This window comes from Salmo salar, chromosome 07 (assembly GCF_965601325.2).
Source record: "Salmo salar chromosome 07, fSalSal1, whole genome shotgun sequence".
In the NCBI taxonomy this organism is placed as follows: domain Eukaryota; kingdom Metazoa; phylum Chordata; class Actinopteri; order Salmoniformes; family Salmonidae; genus Salmo; species Salmo salar.
The window spans coordinates 15,459,348-15,476,733 of record NC_138297.1 but is presented as its reverse complement, the minus strand read 5'-3'; the positions used below and the strand labels follow the sequence as shown (position 1 = coordinate 15,476,733).

At 41.5% G+C, this 17,386-nt stretch overlaps 1 protein-coding gene and 1 long non-coding RNA gene across 4 annotated transcripts in view; one reads left to right on the top strand and one right to left on the bottom strand.

The window, feature by feature from the left end:
* Positions 1-1,485: 1,485 nt before the first annotated feature.
* Positions 1,486-3,078, bottom strand: LOC106608604 (uncharacterized). Its single transcript, XR_001329547.3, has 2 exons — positions 2,724-3,078; positions 1,486-2,341 (listed from the first exon to the last, which is right to left on the bottom strand). It is a non-coding gene; the product is annotated as an uncharacterized LOC106608604 (long non-coding RNA).
* Positions 3,079-3,645: 567 nt separating this feature from the next.
* eml3 (EMAP like 3) overlaps positions 3,646-17,386 on the top strand; it is a 42,245-nt gene continuing 28,504 nt past the window's right edge. The window contains exon 1 of one of the 3 annotated variants that reach the window (XM_014206607.3): positions 3,646-3,881. In XM_014206607.3, the coding sequence (XP_014062082.2) occupies positions 3,857-3,881 (25 nt within the window). In that variant the 5' untranslated portion in view covers positions 3,646-3,856. Of the gene's footprint in view, positions 3,882-12,510; positions 12,720-17,386 lie in introns of those variants that run through there. The other 2 variants (XM_014206609.3, XM_014206608.3) reach the window with 2 other exon arrangements.

The window sequence follows — 17,386 nt, the reverse complement described above, 5'->3', positions numbered from 1 at the left end:
TGGTAAAAGACCAAGTCCATATTATGGCAAGAACAGCTCAAATAAGCAAAGAGAAACGACAGTCCATCATTACTTTAAGACATGAAGGTCAGTCAATCCGGAAGATTTCAAGAACTTTTAAAGTTTCTTCAAGTGCAGTTGCAAAAACCATCAGCCACTACGATGAAACTGGCTCTCATGAGGACCGCCACAGGAAAGGAAGACCCAGAGTTACCTCTGCTGCAGAGGATAAGTTCATTAGTGTTAACTGCACCTCAGATTGCAGCCCAAATAAATGCTTCACAGAGTTCAATTAACAGACACAGCTCAACATCAACTGTTCAGAGGAGACTGCGTGAATCAGGCCTTCATAGTCGAATTGCTGCAAAGAAACCACTACTGAAGGACACCAATAAGAATAAGAGACTTGCTTGGGCCAAGAAACAAGCAATGGACATTAGACTGGTGGAAATCTGTCCTTTGGTCTAATGAGTCCAAATGTTTGATTTTTGGTTCTAACCGCCATGTCTTTGTGAGATGCAGAGTAGGTGAAGAGATGATCTCTGCATGTGTAGTTCCCACCGTGAAGCATAGAGGAGGTGTGATGGTGTGGGTGCTTTGCTGGTGACACTGTCAGTGATTTATTTTGAATTCAAGGCACACTTAACCAGCATGGCTACCACAGAATTCTGCAACAACACACCATCCCATCTGGTTTGAGCTTAGTGGGACTATAATTTGTTTTTCAATAGGACAATGACCCAACACACCTTCAGGCTGTGTAAGGGGTATTTGACCAAGAAGGAGAGTGATGGAGTGCTGCATCAGATGACCTGGCCTGCAAAATCACCCGACATCAACCCAATTGAGATGGTTTGGGATGAGTTGGACCGCAGAGTGAAGGAAAAGCAGCCAACAGGTGCTCAGCATCTGTGGGAACTCCTTCCAAACTGTTGGAAAAGCATTCCAGGTGAAGCTGGTTGAGAGAATGCCAAGAGTGTGCAAAGCTGTCATCAAGGGTGGCTGCTTTGAAGAATCTCAAATATATTTTGATTTGTTTAACACTTTTTTGGTTACTACATGATTCCATGTGTTATTTTATAGTGTTGATGTCTTCACTATTATTCTAAAATGTAGAAAATATATAAAATAAAGATAACCCTGGAATGAGTAGGTGTGTCCAAGCTTTTGACTGGTAACAACATTGAGGACCGTATGTTTGCAGTGCATCATCTGGAGTTGCACCTAGCCAATGATAACTGATAAATGAAATATAGGTTGTTAGCGATGCGGTTGAGACTGAGGCGGGCCAAGTCAACAAGGTCCCCAGGGAGCTGCAGGGGGACGGGGAAGGGGTTGGCGTGCTTGAACTTGGGGAACCATCAGAAGATGCGCTGGTACTTCCTCATAGAGTGAATCTTGTCCCTGAAGATCTGGACCTTAAGTCTCGACATTTGGCATGATACCTGATGATACAGAACATGAATGAATGACACAAAAAGGGTCTGTCAATGAAATCTCTAGCTTCATATTTTAATGGTTTGAGAGCCACTGTTCTGAAAACTGTGGGACAAATCGCGCTCTCTCGCTCTCTCACACACACCAGTGTTACCCCTATATTCATTTAGCAGGGGCGGGCAACCGCTGCTAAATTGTTGCCGCACGAAATATAATAAATAAAAAAAACAATGTGGGGTTTGGTAAAATGTTGTCAGTATAAATATAAACGACTAAAACCAGATATAAAGTATGTAGAAAAGATAATGGACCTATATATTTTTAAGGCCAAGAGGCCAAGAGGGTCATTCAAATATTTGGTCGGAGACCACGCAATTGGCCACGCCCACTAGCTTGTCCCTATGCTAACTTTGCCACCGCTGCTGAAAAAAATCGTAGGGGAAACAGTAAACACACAACACAAACACACCACTGCCCCCCCCCCACCCCCCCAACCACCATAGTTCTCCATCTGTTCCAGCAGGTGCACCCCACACTCCTGCTGTCGGGGGTAGTGGTTGAACATGCACTGGATAAAGTTCCTGGGCACAAACACCTCCTTGGGGAAAACATCCAACAGCTTGTTGTAAGCTGTACGGTCCCGTTCCACACCGAACTGGCACCTTCTTCAAGGCTGCGTAAATGAACTCTACGTGACCTCGACGCCATATGCCCCTCTTACTGAAGACATCCACCACTCCGTTGAAGGTGGCTTTAGTCTTGGCCTTCCTGGCCACCCTCTCAAACAGGTCATCATGAGTTATCAGTGACTTGTCATTTATTCTATCCTCGTCCTCTTAGGTCTGTGGGTACGAGCTGGCTCTTATAACATCCAGGGCTGCCATGTTGAGGCACGCCTCAGTGCCTGTTGAGGACGAGGAAATGCATTGACAAGGAGATACAAGCAGTCAACATAGTTCAACAAAATGCATAAAAGGGTAACTTGATAAACCGTAGTGCAGGGCTCTCCAACCTTGTTCCTGGAGAGCTACTATCCTGTAGGTTTTTATTCCAACCCTAATCTAGTGCATTTGTTTCTAATAATGAATTGGTTTATAAGATGAATCAGGTTAGTTACAACTGGGGTTGGAGAGAAATCCTACAGGATAGCTCACCTGGAACAGGATTGGAGAGCCCTGCCATAGTGCTCCTAACCCTAACGATCATCCATCGCTATCCACTCAAATTTAACTACCATGTCGATGTGATTACCTGGGAAATTCCTATGGATTTAGGGTGTGACATACCTGGCCACAGGTGTTGTGTAGTGTAATTAGGGAAAATGCTGTGGCTGTCTGACTCAGGGTAGCATGTTGGACAGCTGCTCTGACAGAGGGGCCCAGGAACCACACACTCTGGAACCGTAGTAGACAGCAGGCACAGTTCATGGTACATGCATCATGTGGCTCCAACAAAAGAGAAAAGAGTGAAGCTGACATGATTAACAAGATAAACAGATGGGACGAATAGTACAGGGACACTGAATCTGCACTAATATTAATATATTGTGGCTGCTTGCAAAACATATGTGCAGATCAATCTCTGTGGTTTTGATGGGAGCATGACAAAACAGACATAAACACAGGAAAACATACTGTATATTTTACCTAGCTATAAGTAGCCATGTTCAATTTATGACTATGTCACATAGTATGTGACAATTCAACTTCTGAGTGACCTTAGAAGCTCGCAAGTTATACGTAGAGGTAAAAGTGTGGTGACATTAATCTCCATCGTATCAAGTCTCCTTCAGACATGTCAGTCCATGGGGATCTCCATGTAGAACCCCCGGATGCATTTCCTGGTTCAACCGGGTTTTTGTTCCCCCATCATAACAAAAACAAGGACGCCGAGCTTTAGTTCCGCCATCGTGTAGATGAAGATAAGTACAAAAACACGCCACCAGGTGGCAGGAAATCTCTGTAAAATGTATAATATCAGTTGAAGAACTTTTGGATGACAGGGGGTATAACTCATAAAGTAGTACTAAAACGTTTCAGTAAGGAGCATATTATTATTACATACACACATAGCCATCGCAAAACGCGGGGATAGTTATCCTCTGCCCCGGCAAATTGGGCTGTATGTGAATCTATTGGGCGATTGTGCACTTGTCCCCCCAATGTTTAGCTCATTTCCTGGATTTGTGTAAAGTATTTGAGTGCATTATTTTTTTGGGGGGGGGGGGGGGCACACAATCCTCTCTAGCAACTGCGCACGTTGCCATGCGTGTCTCCTCTCTTTTCTAAGGAAACAACTTCAGCACGAGCTCCCGAGTGTGACTTCTGACACGCTCCAGGGTCGAGTAGCAGCATGGAAAATACACCCCTAAACAAACTCCACTCCTAGAAGACAGTAAATAACTTCTGGGCAATCAGTCATGGATGGTTCTACGAATAGCCTAGGTAAGTAAAACATCTAAAATCGTATTTGTAGTTAACCATTTCAAATTTTGAGTTGCTACTTTCTGTATGTCAACCACACAGTTACTTATGTGGGTGTATCAGTCTGCAAAATCTCAAAGCAGCATGTGTAGTTTGTGCAAAACATACAATTGAAAATCTGAAAACACACCTTTGCAATTGTATAAAGGAGTAATAGCAATTTGATGATAACCTAGGGCCAATGATGTTATGTGCTTTCAGTTTGTAAGAATTTTGCTATGTTATTGTTCACTGTTTTCAATCATGAAAATTCACTTTGTTGTATCCTCTAGGTAGGTGTGAAACAAAGTAATTTTTATCCCCCATCATCTCTATTGAGATAGGGTGTGCATATGGAGGTCTGGTTAATGGACTGGCAGATGTGGGAACAGAATGTTATCTAGAATGTTCTCTCCCAATTGGGTAGGATTCTAGATGACTTTTTGCCAGGTTAGCTCCTTAGTTTGTGGTCTCTTGACTGTTTCTATGGCAAGGCAACCCCATTAGCTACACCAATAAAGATAACAGGGATGCATTCAAATTGATTGATTTTAATGTGCATAGATGTATCACTCACTATAAGCATCTTGATCACGCTAAAACAACAGTCATATTCAAAGTTCTAGGGTGACAGTCCTATATGGAAGTTAGTTCAGTGCATTGATGAACAGGCTAGACAGAATTGAATCTGTCCAGAATTATGTCTGCATTTAAAGCCCTGTCAGAGTTCTACAGTCACTGTAGTTGTTGGACCACCATCTGCACTTGAGAAACTTCAAAGGTTCCTAGATCAAGCAAGAGAGAGGAACTATAACTATAAACAGCATATTGACGTGATGGGTGTTCAAGATTTTTAGTAGCCCTTTTACCCTATGATGCATGAACTAATTTGGGGGTACCTACCCATCTCTAACCCAAACATCTTTGGGCATGGTTTTAAATGGAAATAAACAGATATTCAGTTTGTGGCTGTTATTAATTGTTTTTCCCTCCATTTTGCAGTAGCAATGGTTATGCTGCTACCGCCTTGGCAATGGAACTTTTAATGGGTTCTACAAAGGTGTGGAATGGGAGCCATTGTGGCATATCTGTATCAGTCCCACCTTAGGTGCTGATGTTTTGTTTACCGTCTTGTAAGGGGGGGAGGGGAGGGGGGGGGGGGGGGGGGGGGGGGGGTTTGAGAGCATCAAAACCGTGATGTATCATTCTATTTGGTATTTCATTAGGATCCCCATTAGCTGTTTCGAAAGCAGTAGCTACTTTTCCTGGGGTCCACATAAAACATATAACTTGACATAATACAGAACATTAATAGACAAAAACAGATCAAGGGCAGAACTACATAAATGTAAAAATGGCACACACACAGCCTACATATCAATACATACACACAATATCTAGGTCAAATAGGGGAGAAGCGTTGTGTCCCGTGAGGGGTTGATATATCTGTTTTTTGAAACCAGGTTTGCTGTTCATTTGAGCAATATGAGATGGGAGTTCCATGCAATAATGGCTCTATAATACTGAACGCTTTCTTGAGTTTGGGGACTGTGAAAAGACCCCTTTTGGCACGTCTGGTGGGGTAAGTGTGTGTGTCAGAGCCGTGTGTAAGTTGACTGCAAACAATTTGGAATTTTCAATACATTTATGTTTCTAATAAAAATAAGTGATGCAGTCAGTCTCTCCTCAACTCTTAGCCAAGCGATACTATCATGCATAGTATTTATATTAGCCCTCTGATTACAATGAAGAGCAAGACGTGCCGCTCTGTTCTGGGCCAGCTGTAGCTTAACTAGGTCTTTCTTTGCAGCACTTGACCACATGACTGGACAATAATCAAGATAAGACAACTAGAGCCTGTAGGACTTGCTTTTTTGTGTGTGGTGTCAAAAAAGCAGAGCATCTCTTTATTATGGAAAGACCTCTCCCCATTTTTACAACCATTGGATCTATATGTTTTGGTCCATGACAGTTTGCAATCTAAGGTAACAGCAAGTCATTTAGTCTCCTCAACTTGTTCAACAGTCATTCATTATCAGATTCAGCTGAGGTCTAGAGCTTAGGAAATGATTTGTACCAAATACAATGCTCTTAGTTTTAGAGACGTTCAGGACCAGTTTATTAATGGCCACCCATTCAAAAACAGACTGCAACTATTTGTTTAGGGTTTAGTGACTTCATTAGCTGTGGTTGTTGACACGAATATGGCTGAATCATCAGCATACATGGACACAAAGGCTTTGTTTAATGCCAGTGGCAGGTCATTGGTAAAAATAGAAAAGAGTAGAGGGCCTAGAGAGCTGCCCTGCGGTACGCCACACCCTACATGTTTGAAATTATAGAGACTTCCATGAAAGAAAACCCTCTGTGTTATATTAGATAGCTCTGGATCCAGGTTAAAAAGCCATAAAACATATGTTTTCTCAACAACAGTTTATGGTCAATAATATCCAAGGCTGCACTGAAATCTAACAGTAGAGCTCCCACAATCATCTTATTATCAATTTCTTTCAACCAATCAACAGTCATTTATGTCAGTGCAGTATATGTTGAGTAAATTGCGACTGACTGATCTACAAATAATATTGAGTAGTTAGTTAGTTAGTTAGTTAGTTATGATTTGTAGATCAATCAGTCTCGACTCGCCTTTAAAGTCGGCTGCAATATCTAACAGGCCCAATATCACATGGAGAGGCAGACGTCCGTTTAACAACTGTGGGTAATGCCTGTCTGTCAGTATGTTTTAGAGGTCGACCGATTATTCGCATGCCCGATTAATTAGGGCCGATTTTCAAGTTTTTGTAACAATCGGTAATCGGCATTTTTGGACGCTGATTATGGCTGATTACATTGCACTCCACGAGGAGACTGCGTGGCAGGCTGACTACCTGTTATGCGAGTGCAGCAAGGAGCCAAGGTAAGGTTCTAGCTAGCATTAAACTTATCTTATAAAAACAATCAATTTTAACATAATCACTAGTTAACTACACATGGTTGATGATATTACTAGTTTAACTAGCTTGTCCTGCGTTGCATATAATCAATGCGGAGCCTGTTAATTTATCATCAAATCACAGCCTACTTCGCCAAATGGGTGATGATTTAAAAAAAGCGCATTTGCGAAAAAGCACAATCGTTGCACCAATGAACCTAACCAAATCAAATTTTATTGGTCACATACACATGGTTAGCAGATGTTAATGCGAGTGTAGCGAAATGCTTGTGCTTCTAGTTCCGACAATGCAGTAATATCCAACGAGTAATCTAACCTAACAATTTCACAACAATTACCTTATACAGACAAGTGTAAAGGAATGAATAAGAATATGTACATAAAAAAATATATGAATGAGGGATGGTATAGAATGGCATAGGCAAGATGCAGTGGATGGTATAGAGTACAGTATATACATATGAGATGAGTAATGTAGGATATGTAAACATATAAAAGTGGCATTGTTTAAAGTGGTTAGTGATACATTTATTACATCAATTTTTCCATTATTAAAGTGGCTGGAGTTGAGTCAGTATGTTGGCAGCAGCCACTCAAATTTAGTGATGGCTGTTTAACAGTCTGATGGCCTTGAGATAGAAGCTGTTTTTCAGTCTCTCTGTCCCAGCTTTGATGCACCTGTACTGACCTCGCCTTCTGGATGATAGCGGGGTGAACAGGCAGTGGCTCGGGTGGTTGTTGTCCTTGATGATCTTTTTGGCCTTCCTGTGACATCAGGTGGTGTAGGTGTCCTGGAGAGCAGGTAGTTTGCACCCGGTGATGCGTTGTGCAGACCTCACTACCCTCTGGAGAGCCTTACGGTTATGGGCGGAGCAGTTGCCGTACCAGGCGGTGATACAGCCCGACAGGATGCTCTCGATTGTGCATATGTAAAAGTTTGAGTGTTTTTGGTGACAAGGCACATTTCTTCAGCCTCCTGAGGTTGAAGTGGCGCTGCTGCGCCTTCTTCACCACGCTGTCTGTGTGGGTGGACCATTTCAGTTTGTCCATGACGTGTACGCCGAGGACCTTAAAACTTTCTACCCTCTCTACTACTGTCCCGTCGATGTGGATAGTGGGGTGCTCCCTCTGCTGTTTCCTGAAGTCCACGATCATCTCCTTTGTTTTGTTGACGTTGAGTGTGAGGTCATTTTCCTGACAACCATAAACATCAATGCCTTTCTTAAAATCAATACACAAATAAAAAAATTTAAACACGCATATTTAGTTAAGAAATTCATGTAAGCAGGCAATATTAACTAGGGAAATTGTGTCACTTCTCTTGCGTTCAGTGCAACCAGAGTCAGGGTATATGCAGCAGTTTGGGCCGCCTGGCTCGTTGTGAACTGTGTTTAGACCATTTCTTCCTAACAAAGACCGTAATTAATTTGCCAGAAATGTACATAATTATGACATTGAAGGTTGTGCAATGTAACAGCAATATTTAGACTTAGGGTTGCCATCCGTTCAATAAAATACTGAACGGTTCCGTATTTCACTGAAATAATAAACGTTTTGTTTTCGAAATGATAGTTTCCGGATTTGACCATATTAATGACCTAAGGCTTGTATTTCTGTGTGTTTATTATATTATAATTAAGTCTATGATTTGATATTTGATAGAGCAGTCTGACTGAGCAGTGGTAAGCAGCAGCAGGCTCGTAAGCATTCATTCAAACAGCACTTTCCTGTGTTTGCCAGTAGCTCTTCGCAATGCTTGAAGCACAGCGCTGTTTATGACTTCAAGCCTATCAACTCCCGAGATTAGGCTGGCAATACTATAGTGCCTATAAAAACATCCAATAGTCAGAGGTATATGAAATACAAATGGTATAGCGAGAAACAGTCCTATAATTCCTATAATAACTACAACCTAAAACTTCTTAACTGGGAATATTGAAGACTCATGTTAAAAGGAACTACCAGCTTTCATATGTTCTCATGTTCTGAGCAAGGAAATCAAACGTTAGCTTTTTTACATGGCACATATTTCACTTTTACTTTCTTCTCCAACACTGTTTTTTGCATTATTTAAACCACATTGAACATGTTTCATTATTTATTTGAGACTAAATTGATTTTATTTATGTATTATATTAAGTTAAAATAAAAGTGCTCATTCAGTATTGTTGTAGTTGTCATTATTACAAATATATAATATATATTTGTAATATATATATTTATTTATTTATATAAATAAATAAATCGGCCGATTTAATTGGTATAGGCTTTTTTTGGTCCTCCAATAATCGGTACCTGCGTTGAAAAATCATAATCGGTCAAACTCTAGTGTGTTTCACTCACAGCTAACTAGAATATGTCCCACTTAGCACAGATCTGGGATCAGCTTATCCTACAGCAATTCTAACCTCAGCTATTTACGGCTTACGAAGTGAAACTGCCATCAGATCAGCACTATGTTTTATTCAGTCAGCAGGATGGGACTGTCAGTGTGCTTTCAGTGGGCTGTCAGTGAGTTTACTGTTAGGGATTGTGGGTATTAGGCTGAACTGTCCATAAAATCACAAATGTCTCTCCCCCCCATAGCTAGCTGATAATTCCATGCTGCCCTGTGTCGTGGACGAATCAGAATTAGTTGGGTAACATAGATAATTAAGATGTTTTATTAGTATAATATGCTTATTTGAGGTACTTGTCATTAGAAAGTGTCCATTGGACTCTGGTGTCTTTTCAGTTGCACGTCTACCTTAGCCGGGGCTCAGACACTTGGGGCCCAGAGAGGGGAGAGGTCAGACTTGTCATCATGGGAATGTGTCTTTACTTATTCTTAAACCATGTGAAGGGATGGCGTGATTAATGGGGAACCAATGACTTGTCTCCACAATGTCTGTGAGCAAGTCACTCCCTCCTTTTCTTTATTGTGGGGAGGATTATGGCAGTAAATGGACCCTTGTATGTCCTCTCTTAGATCTCACACTTATCCTGTGATAATATATGGCCTAGAGGCTCACTCCCCCCAGTGAGCCTGTCCAGGAGTGGGGTCAAGAGGGGGTTTGCTTGAGATGGGAGTATCTAGAGTTGACAATTGATATATGCCATTGGATGAAATAGTTCTGTTCAATACCGTACCAGGGAGGGACAGTTCTAAGGAGACCAGATACTGGTCTATATAATGAACCCTGTTGACATAGCAGTTACTGTCTGATGTGTTTTATTGATATCTGTCATACAAAACTTAACCTCTTGGGGCTAGGTGGGACGCTAGCGTGCCACCTGTGGTGCACTCCATCAACAGCAGGTGCATTTCAAGAGCGGCAAATTTGAATCCAAATAAATGTCAAAATTCAAATTTTTCAAAAATACAACTATGTTACACCATTTGAAAGATAAACATCTCCTTAATCTAACCACGTTTTACGATTTCAAAAAGGTTTTACGGCGAAAGCATAAATTTAGAGTATGTTAGGACAGTACATTTACAAGAGTTGTGTGTAATGTTTTGTCAAGTCAAAGACAGGGTCACCAAAACCATAAAACCAGCTAAAATGATACACTAACCTTTTACAATCTCCATCAGATGACACTCCTAGGACATTATGTTAGACAATGCATGCATTTTTAGTTCTATCAAGTTCATATTTATATACAAAAACAGCGTTTTACTATGGCATTGATGTTGAGGAAATCGTTTCCCTCCAATAACCGGCAGTCAAGTCAGCGTCACAAATTAAATAATTAAAATTAGAAAACATTGGTAAAATATTATATTGTCATTTAAAGAATTATAGATTTACATCTTTTGAACGCAATCAACTTGCCAGATTTAAAAATAACCTTACTGGGAAATCACACTTTGCAATAATCTGAGCACTGTGCCCAGAAAAATACGCGTTGCGATACAGACTAGACGTCATGTTGGGGAGATCTAAAATCGAAAATACTATGTAAATAATCCATTACCTTTGATTCTCTTCATCAGATGTCACTTCCAGGTATCACAGGTCCATAACGAATGTAGTTTTGTTCAAAAAAGCTCATCATTTATGTCCAAAAATCTCCGTCTCGTTAGCACATGATGTAAGCCAGCCGGACTTCTCGTCATGAACGAGGGGAAAAAATATATTTCCGTTCGTTCAAACATGTCAAACGTTGTATAGCATAAATCATTAGGGCCTTTTTTAACCAGAACATGAATAATATTCAAGGTGGACGAATGCATAGCCTTTTATAACGTATTGGAACGAGGGTACCCAACATGAAGTAGCGCGCCAGGTGTCTAATGGGACATCACCGTTCCATGGCTCTTGTTCGGTCAGATCTCCCTCCAGAAGACTCAAAACACTTTGTAAAGGCTGGTGACATCTAGTGGAAGCAATAGGAAGTGCCAAAATATTCCTAAACCCCTGTGTTTTTCAATGGGATAGGTTTAAAATCAATACAACACATCAGGTATCCACTTCCTGTCAGAAAATGTCTCAGGGTTTTGCCTGCCAAATGAGTTCTGTTATACTCACAGACACCATTCAAACAGTTTTGGAAACTTTAGAGTGTTTTCTATCCATATATAATAAGTATATGCATATTCTAGTTACTGGGTAGGATTAGTAACCAGATTAAATCGGGTACATTTTTTTTATCCAGACGTGCAAATGCTGCCCCCTAGACCCAACAGGTTAACCTTTGTGAACTGTTACTAAGTATCTGTGGTTTGTCAATGTACGTTGAAGGGGGTGTATTGTTGCTATAAAAGATCCCTGTAGCCATTGGGTAATCACCTCATTCAATGATTCATTCGAGAGAGTGCATTATTGGGGGTCAAGTGCTTTTGCAAAAGTATCTTAATTAAGTATTAAAGATGTAGTTTTAACTCGGACTGGTGTGTTTGTAACTCCTCATTTGGTAATGCAGAAATTAGCCACCACACCTGTCATAAATCACTGTTGACTAGGGTCTGAGAACATGTTCGATAGCTTGCTTCTATCTGGACCTCTTCATTTGGTTATGGTTTTCATTGTGGTAGTCGGTAGAAGGTTTGTTCATAACTTGCTTTATCTACACATGAGAAAAAATGCAGGTGCTTTTGACATGGTTGACTATACCCAGCATCTCCTTTGCACTACCATCCTCTGTGTGTGTGTGTGTGTGTGTGTGTGAGAGATCATAGATCATACAGGTATTACTCTTAACATTTGATATCTCATCGCTTTATCTGCATGCAAAGCAAGTATGCTCTTGCAAAATTTCCCTCCGATTTTAAGTTTAGTGACACTGTGTTGAACCCAAACAGCTCAAGAGAAATCTCTGTGGGTGTTTGATGTTTATTTTCAATTGTTTTAATCCTCTTAATCTTGTGTTTAGCTTCAGTATTTGTGACCAATATTTAATCTTCAGCTAGTATCAAATACAGCGCATTCTACGGCAGGCTTTGGTGTGTCAAGGATTGATGTAGGTTGAGCAGCCGACGAAAATCCACACTTTTCCATCAGACAATGCTACTCTGAATTTTCTCATGCGATAATAAGATATGATCATAGGGCAGCGTTTTCTATTACATTTTAGACTGGGAGTAATAGCAGCAGACAGTATTCATTTCCCTGCATATATTCTCGCAGGTGGGGCTGAGTCTGTCAGTGTGTTCTGCAGTAATGTAGCTATATCGCTCTGTTTCGGTTCAGTGTGAAACGTTAGATGGAAGACTGCATCGCCCACAGCTCGTGCAGAGGTGTAAAGTAAGGCACAGGATGTATTGTGGTGGCATCATGCTCGTGATGACATGGGTCCCGGGGACAAGTGACGGGGACAGACGCTCTCTGTAGGTGGTGAATGCCACCCGCCACGGTGCATCACTGGAAAGGAGTTGACAAAGGGTGGGTGAAATGTGTGTGTGCGTGCACGGATGGACGGACGTGTTTAATTATTCTTATCGGGACCAGAAGTCCCAACTGGGGAAATGTTGTTAGTCCCCACTAGGTCAAATGCTATTTCTAGGGGGTTTAGGGTTATGGTTGGGAGCAAGGGTTAGGGTTTGGGTTAGGGAAAATAGGATTTTGAATGGGACTGAATTGTGTGTCCCCACAAGCTTAGCTGTACAAGGCTGTGTGTGTGTATGTGTGTGCTGTCAAGCCTTACTCTTGAGAGTCTGGGATGGAAAATAACCATCACGTCTCGATTTAAGACTGTTTCAACCACAATGAAGTAACAGTGATAAATCAGTCGAACAATCTGTTGAGGTTAGATTGCAAGTAAGGACTTTGGGATTTTCTTATCTTGATGTATCCAAACTATTAAGAGTAGAAAAAACATCTATAAAACGTAAAGATGAAAATGTCCTTATAGCCATAAAACCGCTATGTTGACACCAATTCAAACCTGGATTAAACTTTTTCCTTTTAATTAAACTACAGTTCTTCAAAAAGTCAGCCTGGGCAAAAGATTTATTTTAAATGTTTAACCTTTATTTATCTAGGTGAGTCAATTTCTTTACAATGACGGCCTGGCCAGTGACAACTGAGAAGTGCTGTGCAATACAAATAAAACAAAACATTAAATCACAGGACAAGACAGACGTCACAACACAGAAGCACATGGAAATATGACAAACAAAAGTCAATCCAGAACAGTTACAGCACAAGGAGAACAGATATCATAACACAACGCCTAGATGATGTTGCTGTAATTTCACTCTCTTCTGTGCCGAGTGGCCTGGGCCATCTGAGGTCTTGTGGGCGGTAAAGGGCTCTACACCAGGGATCATCAACTAGATTCAGACGTGGGCCTATTTTTATATATATTTTTTCTTTAGCGGATGGTTGGGGGGGGGCAGAACATACAGTTCATTCAGAAAGTATTCAGACACCTTGACTCTTACCACATTTTCTTTACATTTTTTAAACATTTATTTAACCTTTATTTAACTAGTCAAGTCAGTTAAGAACAAATTCTTATTTACAATGACGGCCTAGGAACAGTGGGTTAACTGCCTTGTTCAGGGGCAGAACGACAGATTTTTACCTTGTCAGCTCGGGGATTTGATCCAGCAACTTTTCGGTTTGCTGGCCCGACGCTCTAACCACTAGGCTGCCGCCACAATTCTTAAGTTACAGCTTTATTCTAAAATGGATTAAATAAAACAAAATCCTCATCAATCTACAGACAATACCCCATAATGTCAAAGTGAAAACAGGTTTTTATTTACTAAAGTATTCAGACCGTTTGCTATGAGACTCAATTGAACTCGGGTGCATCCTGTTTCCATTGATCATTCAATTGATTGGACATGATTTGGAAAGGCGCACACACCAGTCTATATATAAGGTCCCACAGTTGACAGTGCATGTCAGAGCAAAAACCAAGCCATGTGATCGAAGGAATTGTCCGTAGAGCTCCGAGACAGGATTGTGTCGAGGCACAGATTTGAGGAAGGGTACCAAGACATTTCTGCAGCATTGAAAGTCCCCAAGAACTTAGTGGCCTCCATCATTCTTACATTTAACAAGTTTGGAACCACCAAGACCCTTCCTAGAGCTGGTCGCCCGGCCAAACTGAGGGGAGAAGGGTCTTGGTCAGGGAGGTGACCAAGAACCCGATGGTCACTCTGACAGAGCTCCAGAGTTCCTCTGTGGAGATGGGAGAACCTGCCAGAAGGACAACCCTCTCTGCAGCATTCCACCAAACAGGCCTTTATGGTAGAGTGGCCAGACGGAAGCCACTCCTCAATAAAAGGCACATGACAGCTCGCTTGGAGTTGGACTCTCAGACAATGATTAAAAACATTCTCTGATCTGATGAAACCAAGATTGAACTCTTTGGTCTGAATGCCAAGCGTCACTTCTGGAGGAAACCAGGCACCATCACTACAGTGAAGCATGGTGGTGGCAGCATCATGCTGTGGGGATGTTTTTCAGCGGCAGGGGCTGGGAGACTATTCAGGATCGAGGGGAAGAGAAACGGAGGAAAGTACAGAGATCCTTGATGAAAACCTGCTCCAGAGCGATTAGGACCTCAGACTGAGGCGAAGGTTCACCTTCCAACAGGACAACGACCCTAAGCACACAACCAAGACAATGCAGGAGTGGCTTCGGGACAAGTCTCTGAATGTCCTTGAGTGGCCCAGCCAGAGCCCGGACTTGAAACTGATCTAACATCTCTGGGGAGACCTGAAAATAGCTGTGCATCGACGCTCCACATCCAACCTGACAGAGCTTACTTTTGTAAATCTGATATTTCATATTTTTTTATTTTTATACATTTGCAAAAATTTCCCCAAAACTGTTTTTGCTTTTTCATTATGGGGTATTGTATGTAGATTGATGAGGAACAAATCTATGTTAGAATATGGCTGTAACGTAGCAAAATGTGGAAAAAATCAAGGGGTCTGAATACTTTCCAGATGCACTGTAATTACAAATATTTTGTGGACTGCAAATTGACTGCAAGAAGCCCAAACGTATAATGTTTGACTAAAACATAATAATTTCAAACCTTGCTTACAGTTGTATACGATCACGATTTCTTAAATCAAAATCACTTGGGGCTGATTTCCTGATGTGTTTACAGTGTGTTATATTATGTCCATTATGCTCAGAGAACTTGGGGGTCCAAATATAACCATCCGCGGAGTAAAGCGTAATTGTGTTTTCTTTTCCTACCAGTATCGTTGTTTATCAGTTATCATCAGTGTGATGGGATGGTTCTGATATTTCTTGGTGAAATGGCGTCCAACTCTATACAAACAGTGGCTTAAACTGATCCATGGAATAACAATTTGTTGAGGCGTTGTTTGAGTTGGAGTCACTATCATAAAGTCACCATAAATAATGAAGGAGAATGTAGTTGTGTATTTTACTACTGTTAGCCAGGCACTGCTTCGTCAAGAAACTATTTCCAGGTTTTGTTGATTTTATAATGGATTGAGGGAGAGAGTGGATGTGTGTATTATGAGAGAAAGAGAAAGGAACAGAAAGCCAGGGAGAAAGAGATAAAAAGAGAAAGACGTGAGGAACAGAGCTGCTCCAACATTCAATCAGACCAGAGACCACTCTCCACTCCAGATCTCCAGATTGCTTCCAGCCCCGTATAGTTTAGTCGTTGTGCATGTTTATGTTCCTCTCCAGCTTCCTTTGGGACTCACCCACGGGCCTTGGCTTGTCATGAGAAAATAAGTTGTAAAGACAAAAAAAATAGAAGCTGGGAAATTTGTGACAAGGCAGCTGGGTGCTTGTGTCCGTGTGTCCGTGTGCGTGTGAGCAAACAACCCTCTCCAGTGTTCTCTAACAAAGTGCAGCATTACTGAGCTAGATGCAGGTCTGGGCAATTCCAGTCCTCGGGGGCCTGATTGGTGTCATACTTTTCTGTCATACTTTCCTCCCATCCCTAGCAAACACACCTGATTTAAACTAATTGCATTCTAAACTGAAGATCATGATTAGTTGATTATTGGAGTCAGGTGTGTTATCTGGTGCTGGGGCAAAAGTGTGACACCAATCAGGACCCCGAGGACTGTAGTTTCCCAGGCCTGCTCTAGAGGAAACATAAACCCCTCTTCCTTTTCACTTCCTGGACATTCTATTCCCATCTGTTGCTCCGGCTCCCGTTCACAACCATAAATACCATACCTCCCCTAAAAACAGACCAAGAACACAAACCACTAATTACTTCCCGATGTGTTCAGGAGTGCTATTGGCTACGTTCTTGAACGTCCCCCTGAAAGATGGGTTGTTCCTAAGACTGCAACAGTTCTTGATCTTACTCATCACAAATGAATGAAGAATGATAAGGTATCTTACAGTAACCAATCTCTCCTTTGAGAGTGCAGACCTGCAGTACCTGCTGCAACAATGCAATGTACAGTAGTCCTGCAAGTTCCCAACTGTGCCTTTTGTACCTGCAAGTGGCCAGCCGGGCCTAACTGTACCTTTTTATAATGGCTAAGGTCTCACCCAGTTTTGTAAAATGTGCTCCCTTTACGTACCACACTGGTTTTGTACACATATTGAAATGGAACTCTTTATTAAAGGTTGTATTAGTGATGGAAGTTTTAATGGTTAGCATTAGCAACAGCAGCGGTATAATACCAGGCAAACCTTACATACACTGAACAAAAATATAAATGCAACATGTTGGTACAATGTTTCATGAGCTGAAATAAAAAATCCCAGAATTGTTCCATATGCACAAAAGCATTTCTCCATTGCCAAGATAATCTATCCACCTGAGACGTGTGGCATATCAACAAGCTGATTAAACCGCATGATCCTTACACAGGTGAACCTTGTGCTGGGGACAAAAGGCCACTCTAAAATGTGCAGTTTTGTCACACAACACAATGCCACAGATGTCTCAAGTTTTGAGGGAGCGTGCAATTGGCGCATGCTGACTGCAGGAATGTCCACCAGAGCTGTTGCCGGAGAAATTACCGTAATTTCCGGACTATTGAGCGCACCTGAAAATAAGCCGCACCCACTGAATTTAAAAAAAAAGTAGCAGCTTATAGTCCGGAAATTACGGTAATGTTAATTTCTCTACCATAAGCTGC